The 17,759-nt window shown below is 44.9% G+C and overlaps 1 protein-coding gene across 1 annotated transcript in view; it reads right to left on the bottom strand.

Moving 5' to 3' along the window:
- Nucleotides 1-17,759, bottom strand: part of LOC124616326 (urocanate hydratase-like) — a 424,523-nt gene that overhangs the window by 365,542 nt on the left and 41,222 nt on the right. Inside the window, exons 3-4 of the mRNA XM_047144631.1 lie at nucleotides 15,520-15,673; nucleotides 9,421-9,611 (exon numbers count right to left, since the gene is read on the bottom strand). Coding sequence (XP_047000587.1) covers nucleotides 9,421-9,611; nucleotides 15,520-15,673 — 345 coding nt within the window. The remainder of the gene's footprint in view (nucleotides 1-9,420; nucleotides 9,612-15,519; nucleotides 15,674-17,759) is intronic.

The raw sequence follows: 17,759 nt of genomic DNA, 5'->3' as shown, positions 1-17,759 counted from the left end.
TTTTAGTTATGCTTGCATTGAGACATGTTCCTTTCCTTTTACCTTCTGTCTGCTGTACGAAAAACTAGAGCCAAACACGACCATTATGTCAAAACTCTAAAAGTAACGTAGTTGTATCAGTTTATTCCTATTTCTTTCGGTTGTTTTATCAGTAATTAACAGCTGTTTACGCGTCCTTTGCGCTCGCCGCCATATTGGGACTCTAAATTGCTGGCTTCAGTGACACCAGTGATACTGTATACGGTATTGCCAGTCTAGTAACGCACGTCTGTGAATGTGAGACAATCTGTACTACCTGGATGTAGATCTCTGATTTCAGAGCATGGAACTTCGACTTGCCGGCAGATTCCTATCATCTGCGTAGTCCTACAAGTTGTAATTAGGCACAAAATTTCCACCAGTCTGTACGTGATAAAGAATTCTTTACTTTTTCTGACTTTGAATTTTATATCAATATGCGATGTAATAGGCTGATGATGGAGCAATAAACGAAAAATATTTTCATTGTTCTCGTGACAATTCGTGGCAGCCATACTGTAATAATGCAAGAAATGAAACACGAGAATCATTGGCTGAACCATTCAGACAGCTAGAGTTCGACATCCAGATAGTACAGAGATTACTGAACTCTGATCCAGGGCACGAAACAAACTGAAAGTTATCTGAAGCATTCATCTCTGAGAGGAAATGGACAGTATAATGTATATGCTAACCAGAGTTGAGAAGCATTGGAAAATCCAGGCTTGGTTGACCGTCGAAGGGCGCTACGAAAGTAAAGACAGCTTCATCAAAAATGTGAATGAAGTTGCTGCGCTGACACACGAAAATTATAGGAAGCCAAAATAAGCATGAAAGCGTAATGCGAGGAGCATTCAATAAATGATAAAGTAACATTTTCAAAACACAAAATATGATAAGTTTTGATTTTACCTAAAATTGTACCCCCGCCCTGCGTTCACACTGGTATCTAAACTGAGGATGACGCAGAGATGCTCGAAACACTGAATTCGATTCTCCGATACTGTTCTAGAGTGAAGATCGTACAATAGTACCTGTTTTCAATCGTCGGGCAAATACCAAACTCATATACACTCATGTTCATAAATTAAGGATAATTGCAGAATGTGATAGCATAGCCACGTAGGGAACACACACGACACAGATCTGTAAGTCCACGGTGTTGGTGATAAGTTGAGAAAACCGTCTCGAAACAGATATGCTACAAAACGCCACTGTTCCCTGCGCAGATACCCCAACATCAATATGGGATATGATCACCACGCACACGCACACAGGCCGCACAACGGGTTGGCATACTCTGGAACAGGTGGTCAGCAGCTGCTGCGGTATAGCCTCCCATTCTTGCACCAGTGTCTGTCGCAGCTCCTGAAGTGTCCTAGGGGTTTGAAGACGTGCTGAATACGTCGATCGAGAGCATCCCAGACATGCTCGATGGGGTTAGGTATGCAGAACAGGCAGGCCACTCCATTAGCCTGGTATCTTCTGTTTCAAGGTTCTCCTCCACGGTGGCAGCTTGGTAAGGCTGTGCGTTATCATCTATTAGGAGGAAGGTGGGACCCACTGCACCCCTGAAAAGGCGGACATACTAGTACAAAACGACTTCCCGATACACCTGACCTGTTACAGTTCCTCTGTCAAAGACATGCAGGGGTGTACGTACACCAATCGTAATCCCACGCCACACCAGCAAACCACGACTTCCATATACGTCCCTTTCAAGGACATTAAGGGGTTTGTATCTGGTGCCTTGTTCACGGCAGATGAAAACCCGGCGAGAGTCACTGTTCAGTCTATACCTGGACTCTTCCCAAAGGACACTGTTCCAAATGGTTCAAATGGCTCTAACCACTATGGGACTTAACATCTGAGGTCATCAGTCCCCTAGACTTAGAACTACTTAAACCTAAGGACATCACACAGATGCATGCCAGAGGCAGGATTCTAACCTGCGACAATAGCAGCAGCGTGGTTCTGGACTGAACCACCTAGAACCGCTCGGCCACAGCGGTCGGCCCACTGTTCCAATGACCATGTACTGTGTTCTTGACACCAGGCTTTACGGACTCACCTGTGACCAGGGGTCAATGTAATGCACCTTGCAGGTCTCCGGGTGAATAAACCATGTCTTTTCAGTCGTCTATAGACTGTGGAGACAACTGTTACAGTGGCTGCGGTAAGGTCCCGAGCAAGGGTACATGCAGTACTCCGTGGCCGTCTGCGGTCACTGATGGTGAGATATCGGTCTTCTTGTGGTGTTGTACACTGTGGACGTCCTGTACTGCACCGCCTGGACACGTTTACTGTCTGCTAGAATAGTTGCCTTAACCTTGAGATCACACTTTGTGGCACACGGAGGGCCCGTGCTACGACCTGCTGTGTTTAACCAGCCCTTAGTCGCCCTGGTATTCTACCCCTCATAACGTCATCAATATGTGTTCTTTGAACCCTTTTCAACACACTGTCACAATTAGCAAGACTGAAAACGTCTGCACACTTACTCGCTACACCGTACTCTGACATGCACCAACACACCTCTGCGTATGTGGACTGCTGCCAGCGCCACCGTGCGACGACCGCAGGTCAAATGCACCGCATGGTCATACCCCGAGGTGATTTAAACCCGCAAAACGCCCACCATGTTTCACCATGTATCAGCATTAAGCTTAATTTATGAGTATGAGTGTATTTATATTCATGAGGGCGGAAATTATAACTAATAAAAACTGCTCAGTACAGGGAAGCTTACGGAACCTGATGGGATACCTGCGCGATCCTAGACCTACATGTACGTCTATATTCTGCAAGTCACATTGCGACGGGTGCCGGAGGGCACTTTGACTACTACTGTCCCTCTCCTCCTTTTTTTGTGTTCCAGGTGAAACCGTCCTTTCGTCCGTGCTTCTGAGCGCCCGTGGCGTCGCGCGGAATCAAACTCGCCGGTGCGTGGCCCTCGAGATAAATTAAGGGATATACTGCTCCACTGATTTATTCTGAAGCATTTGTTGGCGAATCCAGCGTAATTCTCTGCATTGCTACATTTTTAAAATTGGCACAAATAAGGGCCGCCAGCCTCGCTTTGGCCCACGAAACCGTGTTAAATTTCTCGCCAATCCAAATGCAATACTTAAAATCTCTGTAGCAGTCTTATCATTTCAGCAACATTTCGAGATCATTCCACTGGAACATGTTCACCGCTAACAGTTCAAACACCACCTCCAGCTGGCTCCGAGGAACTCACGCAGACAATGGTTCAAATGGCTCTGAGCACCATGGGACTTAACATCTGTGGTCATCAGTCCCCTAGAACTTAGAACTACTTAAACCTAACTAACCTAAGGACATCACACACAGCCATGCCCGAGGCAGGGTTCGAACCTGCGACCGTAGCAGTCGCGCGGTTCCGGACTGAGCGCCTAGATCACGCAGACAATTCTCAGACAAGAAAGCAGGTCAACAGTTCAAAACAAATAGGGGAAGAGTCGCACAAAACCACCGCACTGAGATTGCCACGGAAACCCTCGCCAACTCCATTTTATTCACTAAACACCATCACCCAGTTAGCTATTTGATTCGATAACTTAATTTGCAGGTCCTGTCTACAGCGCATCTACACACTCTGTACAGGGCAACAAGCGTCTAGAAAACTGGAATATCTCAACTTGAAATCCGCGCTCTGGAACGCACTTTCGAAATTTCGCGGTTTTCCTTCCTACGACTTCTGTAATGCGCTGCAAAACAGACCTCCGACCCAGAGGCAACACCACCTAAGCGCCTCATGAGAGCTACCGGCCGACTCCCCAAATTCGAGACTCCGAAACCCCTCCACGGAATGTAACTTTTATGTCTTTCAGCCAACCAGAATGAGGAACCAACTGAAGGCATTCTCACTGGCCATTACCGATTGCCGCTTAGCTACTGTGTGAGGTGGTGCTTCGACTTTGAGGAAATTCTCTAAAACAAAAGCCGTCATGGGGAAATGATTCGCCATTGAAATTAGTCTAATCGGCTCTGACCACTATCTGTTTAAGAAGATTGGGGAAATATTGGGCCATCATCTTCAGGCCAAACTCCTTTCTCTCTGCAACAGTAAACTGATCCTTCCCACCATAATAGTGGACAGGTGCAGGCAGGAAATGGGATGTTACACAGTCAACCCTCCCCCCACCTCATTTTTCGGAAGCACATGATTTTACTCTCCAAGGTTAAGGACATTATTGCAGCTGAAAACTCTGCGTAATATGAAATAGGACTGCCTAACTGGATAGTGTTTGCAGAGGCTACAAGGGCATTTCTCTAAAATATTGTACAGAAGCAGAAATTTGGCATACAGTTGTAAATTACATATATTATTTCTTCCATGGTGGTAAATTAAATAAATAATTACTGAAAAACAGTTTAAAAAATTGACTGCATACTGGAAAACTCAAGTTTACAATGTATTTCTTCAGTTTCTCCCGGCGTATTTCTTGCTCGAACATCGTCAGGTGCGCTGACGAACTGAACTCCTGAGGTTGTGCAGCCGTCTTAAATCCCTTCCCCTCGCGAGGCGTTCTCTCTGCGGTCCGCGCTCGCGCGTCAGCGGTCGGTGAGACGCTGGCGTCGACGTCTGTTGTGGCGTCGGTGTAACTGCCTCCACTGCCCTGGTCACCCGTTCGTTTCCTTTGGTGAGCGTCTTTTTAATTAGACTCAATGCTGGTTCCCATGCCCTGCTGAGGTTGTAGCCGCCATCTCGGTTGATGAGTCTATCCCTGGTACGAATTTCGATAGCCTCTCTAACGACGCTGTCCCAATATTTAGATGTCTGTGCGAGGACCCTGGTATGTTGGTAGTCCATTTTGTTATTTTCGGACAAACAGTGCTCTGCGACCGCCGACTTGTTGGGGTACCCAAGTCGAGTGTGCCTCTGATGTTCTCGGCAATGTTCTTCGATGGTGAGCACTGTCGGTCCAATATAAGTCTTCCCACCAATCGCTTTTTTTGACAGATATTAAACATCCCTGGCAACGCCGGGCTCTGCAGCTAGTTCTTAACAATTCGCAAACTATTGAAGGATACAGCACTTTATGTAAATATGTGGAATTATACGAATCGCGGAATGATACAAAAGCACGACCTGACCTCAAATTGTGGAACATAACTCAGCCCAGTAAATAAACTGGCACGGTATTACCGGTAATTTCATCAGAACACCGTTCTCCTTCAAATATAGGTCCACATCCAGATTCGTCTTTACGCTTCATGGCAATGAACACGAAACTGTATGTAACCAGAATGGCTGACCTTCTTTTGGAAAAGCAAGCATGTGGCTTTCACAACAGCCAAATCACGTGGTAGGCCAAGAACCAACCGCTCACCATAGATTAAGTTTCAGATGCAGTGGTTGATGAACGAGCTTACGAAAGTGTCCGAATCTATATATAATGAAGATCGTTAATATCTCAGAGATACGAGTGAAGTAAATATTGTGTGTTTTGAAACGGAAAACAGGCGACGAAGAAATGAAAGAGCAAGGAAACAAGCCTCTTTCATCGAAAAGGCAGGTCATGGCATAACACTCTGCAGAGGATAGCTTCAATGGAATCCATAAAATATTGATGGGTTAACCAAGTTAATCGGTCTTCCGAAAAACTGCGTAGGTTTTTTTTTACGAGACCATCGATCGTTAAAGGCAAAGATAAAGTTTCGGGACCCAGCTGCGAGGGTGGGTTGAAACGTAATGCTTCCGAATTTTTTATGTGAGTATTCATAAAGCTTTTAAATAAAACGACGTGTATTGACATTGTATATATTTATTCTTTCTGTCCACATATTTATTTCTCATTATAATCACCCTAGCGACGAACACATTTCTCCCAACGAGAGACTAGTTTGTTGACACTGTAGAATGCTGACTTTGTTGGCGGAGCCACAACCAGACCTCTACTTCATTACTGCCAAAGAGAAGTCCTCTAAGATGTTCACTAAGTTTTGGAAACAGTTTAAAAAGGGATGGGACGAAATCGGGAATGTGTGGAGGATGAACGGCAACAGTGAACCCAAGGTGTCGTAGTGTGGCAGATGTTGAAGCGCTGCCGGCCGTTGTGGCCGAGTGGTTCTAGGCACTTCAGTCCGGAACCACGCGGTTGCTGCGGTCGCAGGTTCGAATCCTGCCTCGGGCATGGATGTGTGTGATGTCCTTAGGTTAGTTAGGTTTAAGTAGTTCTGAGTCTACGGGACTGATGACCTCAGATGTTAAGTCCCATAGTGCTTAGAGCCATTTGAACCACCTAGTTGCAGCGCTCGTCTGTGGTCTAGCATTGTCATGCTGAAAGAGAGAGTGGTCCATGTGTGAAAGAACTCTTATAATTCGTAGCTTCAGTTTACTGGGGGATTACAGCCCGCTATTTCTCACGCACAGACAAAATTACGTTGCACAGCGACAGGTTACACGCTGCAATTTGATATCCCCCAGCGAAGGGGGAAAGTCGGTCGAGTAATATGCATGGTGACAATTACTGAACTATATGAAAATTACGTAAATTAGTTACAAACTTCCGCGTGCACACACTTTACTCAACATGTAAACGTCAGTACAGATGTTCGGGTTTCGGTTATGGCATGTTCGACTTGCCTGCCATCATTGGTGATGACGTGGCTTTGGTGAATAGCGATATTCTGCATGACCTGCCGAAGTGTCGAGACATCGACGCTGTCGATGACTTCCTGGATTGCTGTTTTCAGCTCAGCAATGGTTTTGGCGTTATTTCTGTAAACCTTGCATTTAACACAGCTCCACAAAAAGGAGTCCCATGTGTTCGGATACGGAGAATATGGCGGCCAATAGAGGCCCATGCCAATGGTTTCTGTGTACCCCAGAGCCAGAATGAGGTTTCCAAAGTGCTTCTTCAGGAAATCAAACACTCTCCTGCTTCGATGGGGTCGAGCTCCGTCTTGCATGAGCCACATCGTTGAGCCGTGGCTGGTTCGCCTCATGCCTTGCTTTTTATCATTGGTTGCAGTCCAATACTGTCTTATTTCTTCTTTGGTTACCCCCATAACGTTGCTGTCTTCTCTCCGTTAGTGGCAGCAACAGCGTCTATCGATACTAGTACTGCTGTATTATCTTTGGTGTGGCGCATATATTTTCCGGGTGTGCCGTGCGTGGCAGTCGGGTGGGGCAGAGTAGCGAGGACGTCTCCGTGGCATGGAGTCAGGCCGGAGCCGCTGGCGGCGTGCACGTGCGGTTGGAGTTGTGAGGCGCTTCTTATGAGGGTTAGGAAGATCGTCGCCCACCGATCCTGCACACTAAAGTTGAGTGCTCACTTAACCTACTATCAAGCCCCAACTGCTATCACATCTCTTCGCTTGATCCTGGTTGGCGCTTTGTGGGAGATTCCCGCGAGCAACAACGTGTGTGCATTAAAGTCGGCTAGAATTGCAACCGTCTTCCTGTGTGGTGTTTAACTTGATTTAATTCATTCCTTCATTAATGAAGTATACCACCGGTATCTTCTGCCTTGTGGCCGTTGACGTTCCCATAACCTGCCCTGGTCGTTGACTTAGTTTTCAGCAGTGTATTTTCCTCGTCCAGCACGGCGTGTAGTTCGACAGCTGAGGTGTTGTTGGTAGTTTTGGGCGTTTATACTGACTTGGCTGGATTGGGCACCAGTATCCAGAACGTTGTGCTATTGACATCTTGTTGTCGTTTTGCTGATCGGGTGGAGTAGAACTGATCTTGTTGTTTAGTTCGTCGGCTGGCTTTCGGTTGGGTTGCCTTCCGATTAAGAGGTTGTCGTTCTGGCTGCCTATCTCACCTACACGTGCGTTAGTGTTACCTTCCGAGGTCGACCCTTGGCACCTTCTGAGCACCGCTCCTTGTGTTTTACATAGTGATTTCATTTTTAGTCTTAAGTACTCTATGTGGCCTTCATTCGAGGTTTAGCTTATTAAAATTGCATGGCTTTTCTTCTTAGGCCTTAAGTCATTAAAAAAAAGAAATTGTTTCTTGTTTGGAATGTGGCCTTCAGCCGAGTTTTCAGCATTTTCAAATCAAAAGTTGAAAATTTTTGTCTAGGCCTTAATGCATAAGAAATATTTTCAGCTTAAATTAAAAATTTGAAATTTTTTGTCTGGGCATTAAGGCGTGAGACTGTTTGAGTTTCGTATGTGGCCTTCAGCCGAGTTTCATGTGAAGCATTTTAGTATAATGCCTTTAGCCTATTTTAGTTGAAATTTAGAATCTCTTTCTTTTAGGCCTTAAGCCGTAAAATTGTTCTCTGCATGGTGTGTGGCCTCAGCCGAGTTGTAATCTCTCTTAAATTCAAAATTCAAAATCCTTGTCTTGCCCTTACGCCATAAGATTGTTATTTTTAGTATGAGGGCTTCAGCCGAGTTTTACACGAAATATTTTAAGATAAGACCTTCAGCCTTTTCAAATTGAAAGCTCTTTTTCCTAGGCCTTAGGCCGTTAACTTGTTTTGTTGATATGCGGCCTTCAGCCGAGTTTTCAAGCTATTTAGATTAAACATTGAAAATCTTTGTATCTGCCTTAAGCCGTAACACTGTTCTTGATTAATGTGTTTCCTTCAGCCGAGTTCTATAGGAAAAATTTAAGCTAAGGCCATCAGCCTATTCATATTGAAGATAAAAAAAATTTTCTAAAGAAGTGAAGCCTCCAGAAGAACTCCTGTACCTCAATTTCTTGCTTAGGCCTTGTGCCTTGGATTATCGATGTGGCCTTCAGCCGATAAATCAAAGGAGGTCTTTCGTTAAAACCTTGAGAGTTTTTGATTCTTGCTTGTGTGATTGTGTGTTTTAACAAATAAAGTTTGTATGTTGAGAGCAACTGACAGTAACTTATTATGGCCCCATTCCACAAATATAATCTCATCCTCTCAGTACTGCTAGCCCAGGGATTTTAATTGTGTCGAAATGAGTGTCACTTTGGATAATGGGGAGGAAATCATCTTCCAAAACCTTCACATGCCATTCGGTAGTCACTGTGCCATCAAGGCATATCGCACCGATTAATCAATGACTGGACATTGCACATCACATAGTCACCTGTTGAGGGTGAAGAGACTTCTCGATCGCAAAATGAGAATTCTCAGTCCTCCAAATGCGGCAAATCTGCTTATTGACGAACCCGTCCAAATGAAAGTGAGCTTCGTCACTAAACAAACAACAATGTTCGTAATAATTCCCATCATGCTCCGCGGCCAGTCGTGTAATTTGACCGTCGTAACGCAAACTGTTCAAAAGTTATGGCGATTTTATTTCATATAGTTCAATAACTGACACCCTGTACATGACGCGTAATACCACAACAGATATTGAGAACAGAATAAAAAATTCAGAGGTACTTCTTTTCACCGCGTCCTTGTACAACCCAAAAGCTAGTGAAATGTTTTCTGTACTCACATGGTGACTCCGAGTGCAAACATGTCGTCGTAGTGCTTCCTGGTGGAGTAGTTGGGCACCACCATACCGTTGGTGATGACGAGCCGCGGCGCCGACGCGGGCGACGGGAACACCCCCAGCGGGTGGCCCGAGTACAGCACCAGCGTCTGGTCGCGCTCCAGCGAAGACAGATAGCGCATCACCAGCCAGAACTGCACACGACACGCGGTACATACAGAAACTCACCGCTTCCCCTACTTCTCTACAAAAGCATTCCTATTAGCCTGTGTGATATTAGTGCAGCAAAGTCATAAAGCTCTTCGAATTACAAGCATTTGGAACATGCAACATGGTTTACACTCACGTTTCTGGAGAAAGAAAATCTCCTATATCAAAAATTAAAATGGATTCGCTGACAGAGGCCTTGGGACGGTCAGCTCGCTCTGCTCGTCTACGAGATCCAGAGAGCCGTAGACAACCGCTCCTGTCGTGTTCCTCGATTTCCGGTTGGTTGGTTGATTTTGATGATTATGTTTGGTTTGTGGGGCGCTCAACTACGCGGTCATCAGCGCCCGTACAAAGTCACAATGTTTACACATTCCAATTTTTTTACGCAGTCCAATCTAGCCACTGTCACATATGATGATGATGATAATGATGATGTGATGAGGACAGCACAAACAGGCAGAGAAAATCCCCAACCCGGCCGTGATCAAGAGGCCGCAACGATAGATACTAGGACCACGAGCTGCGGACATTGGCATATTGATTTTGGGTATGGGACCAAATAGCGATGTCATCGGTCCCATAGGATTAGGTAAGGATGCGGAAGGAAACCAACCGTCCCTTTCAAAGGAACCATCCCAGCATATGCCAGAAGCGATTTAGGGAAATCACGGAAAATCTAAATCAGGGATGGGCGGACGTGGTTTTGAATCGTCGTCCTCTCGAATGCGAGTCCAGTGTGCTAATCACTAAGCCACCTCGCTCGGTTTCATTTCCGCGAGATATTCAGTACATTTCCGTGCTGCCTTTTAGTAAATGCCGGCCGCGGTGGTCTAGCGGTTCTAGGCGCGCAGTCCGGAACCGCGCGATTACTACGGTCGCAGGTTCGAATCCTGCCTCGGGCATGGACGTGTGTGATGTCCTCAGGTTAGTTAGGTTTAAGTAGTTCTAAGTTCTAGGGGACTGATGACCACAGATGTTAAGTCCCATAGTGCTCAGAGCCATTTGAACCATTTTTTTTAGTAAATAAAATGCGAGCTTACCGGGCGCCATACTTCTGGACTGCCTCGCAGGTAGAACTCAACACGTCGATCTTAACGAACAAAATCGAGAGGGCCGGCCGCGGTGGTCTAGCGGTTCAGGCGCTCAGTCCGGAACCGCGCGACTGCTACGGTCGCAGGTTCGAATCCTGCCTCGGGCATGGATGTGTGTGATGTCCTTAAGTTAGTTAGGTTTAAGTAGTTCTAAGTTCTAGGGGACTGATGACCACAGGAGTTAAGTTCCATAGTGCTCAGAGCCATTTTTGAAAATCGACAGGGTGAAAGGTAGTTTCAAGTGTACCGCAAGGAAGTGTTGTAATGATGCCACTGATTACAATATATGTGTAATTACATCCCTTGGCACAGAGTAGTGTGTAGAGAATCACATGCAAGCAGTGTCAAAAAATAGATATTGGTCAGTCGGACAGTGCTGTGGTATTTAGGCTATCTGAGCTTACACTGCAAGCTGCTTGAAACGTCTGGTTGACCTGCTGGTAGATGCCGAGTGAAAACAAACTGCATGTAGAGGTGGACATAGTTCCGAGGTATAGATGTTGTGGTATTTAGGCTATCTGAACGTACACTGCAAGCTACTTGACACGTTGCGTTGAGCTGCTAGTAGATGCTGAGTAAAAACAAACTGCATGTAGCGGTGGACATGGTTCCGAAGTATAGATGCGTATCTGTGTTGACCCATTGTGCCTTCCAGAATGACGATGTCAGCCAGGGAAAGTCACGAAAACATTCCGCACACCATAACGCTTCCTCCCGGCTGCAGGGTTCTTGCTTTAAGATATTTCACGCCGTGCATGCCTGTGGCCACCGGTTCACTGGAACACAACACGTGACTGAAAAGCCCTCCTGCACCAATTAGCGGACTTCAAGTTGCGGCATTGCCGTGCAAGTTGCAGCATCTGCGGAAACCCTTACGCGGATATGTTCGCTGAACGGTCGTTCAGGAAACACTGTTGGTAGCCCCTTGGTCTAACAAGGGAACCTCCCCATCGCACCCCCCTCAGATTTAGTTATAAGTTGGCACAGTGGATAGGCCTTGATAAACTGAACACAGATCAATTGAGAAAACAGGAAGAAGTTGTGTGGAACTGTGAAAAAATAAGCAAAATACACAAACTGAGTAGTCCACGGGTCGCATATGCAACATCATGGAGAAAGTGAGCTGAGAAGCGTCGTGGTCCCGTGGTAGCGTGAGCAGATGCTAAACGTGAGGTCCTTGGTTCAAGTCTTCCCTCGAGTGAAAATTTTATTTTCTTTATTTTTTTATAGTTATTATCTGTCCGTTCGTTCATTGACGTCTCTGTTCACTGTAATAAGTTTAGTGTCTGTGTTTTGCGACCGCACCGCAAAACTGTGATTAGTAGACGAAAGGACGTGCCTCTCCAATGGGAACCGAAAACATTTGATCGCAAGGTCATAGGTCAACCGATTTCTCCACAGGAAAACACATCTGATATATTCTATACGACACTTGTGACGGCATGTGCGTCACATGACAGGAATATGATGTCGACCCACCTAATTTGTACACTTGGCGAAGGGGTAGAAAGATTCTTCTACCTTGCCCGATTTAGGTTTTCTTGTGGATGTGATAATCACTCCCAAAAATGTGATGAAAACATAAGAGTTTGTCACATAAACTGAAAATAAAAAATTAAACTTTTTACTCAATGGAAGATTTGAGCCAAAGACCTTTCGTTCCGCAGCTGCTCACGTTACCACGAGACCACGGCGCTCCAGCGTTCCCATTGTCCTTGTCGTTGCCTATCATCCCATAAACTACTCAGTTTGTATATTTTGCTTATTTTTTCACAGTTCCACACAACTTCTTCCTGTTTTCTCAATTGATCTGTTTTCAGTTTTTCAAGGCCTATCCACTGTGCTAACTTATAACTAAATCTGAGGGGGGTGCGATGGGGAGGTTCCCTTGTAAGTGCTTGGTCAGTTGTCAATAGCTGGACGTCTATTCGCCGGGCACATCTTCGCGGCTCACCCCTGTCATCTATGGCCCGTGGTGCACCACAATTTCCTCAGCTCTGGTTTTGGATAACGCCACTTCACTTTACCACTGTAACTAGGGCGGAACGCCAACGGTTTGAAAGCACAGCCGTTTCGGAAATGTTTCCGCCGTTGGGCCGAAAGCCGTGTCCTTTTCGAAGTCAGATAAATCGCTCCGTTTCAGCATTATTATGACTGTACTATTGTCCGCGTCCTCCCCGACACACTTTATATACCCTCCACTGCTGTTGCTACCCCCTTCCGTCTGTGAGTGGTTATTTACCTTAACGTCGAACATAGACGGTGTTCACAGTAATGTGATCAGACCGTGTTGCTACACTGCTTTCATTAACTACCGTAGAACGCGATGTGAGCTGATGCCGTAATAAAAAGCTCTCTTTCTGCACCGACATACCGTTGTACCAAAGAGATAATAATCTATGTTGCTACTAGTACAAAACAGCGTAACAGTGAATAAAATAATAACAGGTAATTGAAATGAAAAGTAAAAAAGTACCATCTAGTCTTAAATGAACTGACTACTATATTTTATCATAACATATAGGTACAAAAATCTATTTTAGAAGTAAATTGCATGCTTCTCTGGTAAGGAGTTACAGAGGAAATTAAATCTCTAAATATGACGTTAAGAAAAATGGGTATGAGTGCCCTTTTTTTTTTTTTTTTTTTTTTCAAACCAGCCTAGTAAAGGCTAATGCCATCTAGTGAAAATAACGGAAAATATTAGGATATTGTCTATGAGAAAGACAATGCTTACGAAAGAGGAAGTGGTTCTGACAACAAGGAACCGCAAAATATTTACACAGTCGCAAGTAACGGTTTGAAATTATTAAAGAAGCCTCTGTTTCTCAATCATAACTGTTCATTTAAAAGACGGCCGTCTTTTCTTATTGTGTATCTAAAAATCTCTAAATCTTTTTATATAACTCATCTCCGTCCTTTCTTTCCTTTATGCAAGATATCAATTTCTACGGTTCTTTACCGAGCGAGGTGGCGCAGTGGTTAGCACACTGGACTCGCATTCGGGAGGACGACGGTTCAATCCCGTCTCCGGCCATCCTGATTTAGGTTTTCCGTGATTTCCCTAAATCGTTTCAGGCAAATGCCGGGATGGTTCCTTTGAAAGGGCACGGCCGATTTCCTTCCCAATCCTTCCTTAACCCGAGCTTGCGCTCCGTCTGTAATGACCTCGTTGTCGACGGGACGTTAAACACTAACCACCACCACGACCTACGGTTCTTTAGATTATGGCCTGACCTCAGCAAGTGTTCTGTGAAAGTAAAATGATGCAGTTTCAAATTTTTTTGCCTAAAAGATGTTCTTTATACCTAATATTAAATGCCCTTCCAGTTTCTTGGATGTAAAATATTGACAGTCCATCGAATGTCATTTTGTACGATACACACTTTTTTACGGCATCTGCTCGCAACATGTGTCGCGTTCTACGGTGTGCTTTACGGAAGCTCTGTATGTAATTTATTCTTACAGTGTTAATGATAGTTTTAATTATAACTACTGCTTGTGGCCTGAGGTGGTTAGGTCGTGATTCATGTAAACCGATTTAAGTGATCTATCCGAGTAAGTTGTTACTTCAGAGAATTTTTAATTATTTTACATCATAACTGGCAGCTAGAAATAATTGTTTGTTTTGTTATAATTTTTTGATAACATAAGGTAAATCTGAAGAAGATACTGATATCAGTGTCGAAACCTAGGTAAAATTTAAATAAATAAACTTCCGGCAACCGACCGACTATTTACTTTATTAATTGAATCTTACTCACAGTTGCTGTTAACAGTCATGTCCAAGATTGTGAACTTCTGTATTGTTGCGTAGGTCTTGCCTGTGGATCGTACGTATTATTTACAACTCCGGACAAGATGTGATTGATTTTCTGGTCATGCACGAAAAAGTCAGCCTTCGTGTTTCCGACACGGTAGAGAAATTTCAAGACTTCTGTCTGTTCGTCTCTGGCAGTGAAACGGATGAAATCTTCACGTGGCTCATTATATAATCAATGTTCGGTAAGCTGTAATTGGCTAAAGGCGTGTACTGAGTCAGTTCTGAGTTTATTGCTTCATAATCATCTTCTTGTTATTTCAGTACACCACAAATTCTATTGATGATGACTGCAATGAAAATCTGAAAGCCAAGTTAAATAAATGCATTGTGTGATCCACCATTTATCACATTTTCTTCGAATTACTTCCTTTTTTTTTCTTCGTCATTGCTGTGGTCATGATTTCTCTACAGTTCACGGAAACCGTTGTAGACGTGGTAATGCGATGTGAGTTGGGCAAATGGTTAGTCAAGACCCTTTACAATGTTTGGAGTGGGTGAGAGTAGAATAGTTTGTTCTAGCAGCCGGGCACCAGGCTACAGTCTCTCTTGTGTCTCACCCGGACAGCTACGTTGATATCGATGAGGAAAATATCGACGTTATCGACAGACAAAGAGGTTGTGGACCCAGCAACTCGTGGTAGGTGGTGCTCCGGCCAGTCATCTGCTCCTGCCACCTAGAGGCCAGAATGCCCTTATAAATCAGTGGCCAGCATCTACACAGTCACATCGGTAGCCGAGTGAAGACTGTACACATCCTTTAAGAACTATTTGTTGCTGTGGTGATTACGACCTTCCGTCGACTTACGAACTTTCTGGTATCGTTCTTCGACAATCAGTTTCGTTCGCTCACGCCAACATAGGTTGTTCAGGTTTTTTGTGAACTGTCATTTGTTCTGTGGTTATTTCATTGTGTATTAAGAAACGGTGTGTACGTTGGTCTCAAGAACTCAAACAAGCGTGTGCAAAAGTATCTCTCACCTGTGCCCAGTTGGAGAAGACCTGTCCGTTGCCCCCGTAGGTGACGAGCTCATGTGGGAACTGCGCCACCGCCGGGTCTAGGTTGTTGAGGATCATCAGCATGATGGCCGCCGCCTCCGGACAACGGGCAGGCAGAAGTTGCAGTGGATAAGCCCTGGGAAGTAAAGTCAGAAACTGTACGTTAATGACTGAGATGTGTGCTCACTAACTGAGCATTCGCTTCGTTGAAAGGCCCCACTGAGTCCGAACAACAGAAATTCAGCTACCCACGAGAGCACGATTCATGGTTCGAGATCCTGCTCATGGTTGACAAAATCTCATGACACTTTCCGTTCTTACTGTCGTCGTGAGTAGACTGCATATTATACCAACTCTGAGATTCACAGTGAAGTCTGGCAGAAAGGGCACAATGATTATTACTGGGCGCTTCTCGTTGTAATATGACAATATGGTCAAGGGCACTATTATACCAGACTGCGTTCTAAATTATTTTTATTTGCACTTCTACTTCTGGGAACTGCCCATACTCGAGTGCAGTGGTCAGAAACAGTCTGAAAAGCTTGTAAGTGTATTTCAGGGTCGGTTGCGCTGGGAAAAATTTGTTAAGAAAAAAAAATACGGGAAGCTGCGCCGTTTTAGAGTTAACTAGCATTGACGTTAGCCACTCAGACCATTGTGCGAGCAAATTCAACCGGCCTGCGAGATTCAGTTAGTGTCAGTTGTACTCATACCATTGATCACAGCACAAGCGACTGCTCAGCCTTTGGCTTGGGTTCGATCTTTACTACCATCCCTCGTCCAGTTTTTGACTCGCTCTCTTGCTGGGTATTAGGAAACCAAACGAAGAACAGGTTTGGTGACAGCGTCTCTGAGGGGCAGCTTGAATTTGTGCGCAACACCCTGACTGGCTAACTTCAATGCTAATTAACTCGGGCCGGCCGGTGTGGCCGAGCGGTTCTAGGCACTTCAGTCTGGAACCGCGCGACCGGTACAGTCGCAGGTTCGAATCCTGCCTCGGGCATGGATGTGTCTGATGTCCTTAGGTTAGTTAGGTTTAAGTTGTTCTAAGTTCTAGGGGACTGATGACCTCAGATGTTAAGTCCCATAATGCTCAGAGCCATTTGGCCAGTTGACTCGGAAAAGGTCTAACATTTCGAATTTTTTTCTTGCCGTTTATTTCTCAGCACAACCTACCCTGCCGTAACCTTATCAGCTTTTCAGACTATTTCTGACCACCCTGCATGATAACAGATACGGATACAACGTTCTTGTTTCGTCAAGATCACCATCACCGGAAAAAAGTTTTTGAGGTAGATGACAGTGCACCGACAGAAATAGAATGTTGAAATTACAATGAAATCTGGACCATTAGCTGATTACAGCCGTTGATATATACCAACAAAGACAATTGAAAATGTGTGCCGCGATAGGGACTCGAACCCGACATATCTTGCTTACAGGGCAGACGCTCTATTCGACTTTTTTTAAATCTCATTTTTGTTCGTTTTCGTTCGTTGCATCTGCTCGGGGCGGACGTTGTAAGACACCCGTTTAAGTTCGTCGTTCATCCATTAACTCAGTTTTTTTTTATATTACAGAGGGCAGCTAACCCTCTGACCGAACACGCTGAGCTACCGTGACGGCTTTCCACTGAGCCACCGAGGATACTGAGGATAGAGCGACTGCAGCGACTTGTCTCTGGCACGCTCCCCGTGAGGCCCACATTTCCAACTTACTGTCCACACACTTCATTTGTAGAGCCCCTGCTCACATTACTCACGGTAGTCAATCTACCGATTCCCGTAAGAGTTTGAGCAATGTGAGTGGATCCGCACTGAAGAAGATCATGTCCGAAAGAACAGATACCATCTTCATATAGAAACTGAATGTGTTCCGTGTCCATGAACGGAATAGAAGATTAACAGCTTTGAGAAAATCCTGAGGGGGATTCAGCTCGCTTCCTGCAGCTATTTAGGTTTTCCGTTTCTAGCCAGATTATTCTGAGTTGCTGGTTGATTAAGTGAAATAATTTTGTATTTACAAACTCTTCAATTTGTAGCAGAAGCTGAAAATTCCTTTTAGATATCCGCGACAGATTTCATATTTATTATAAGAGGTGGTCACGAAGTTTCCATTAGAAGCCGGAGTAGTCCAGAAACAGTTGGCCAATCAGGTAAAGTCGCCGTGAGTTTTGAGGCAATCCTCCCACGGACGCACCGGATTGAAGATACCCGTCTGGA

Source organism: Schistocerca americana, chromosome 5, assembly GCF_021461395.2.
Source record: "Schistocerca americana isolate TAMUIC-IGC-003095 chromosome 5, iqSchAmer2.1, whole genome shotgun sequence".
Lineage (NCBI taxonomy): Eukaryota > Metazoa > Arthropoda > Insecta > Orthoptera > Acrididae > Schistocerca > Schistocerca americana.
This window is presented reverse-complemented; position numbering and strand designations above follow the sequence as displayed.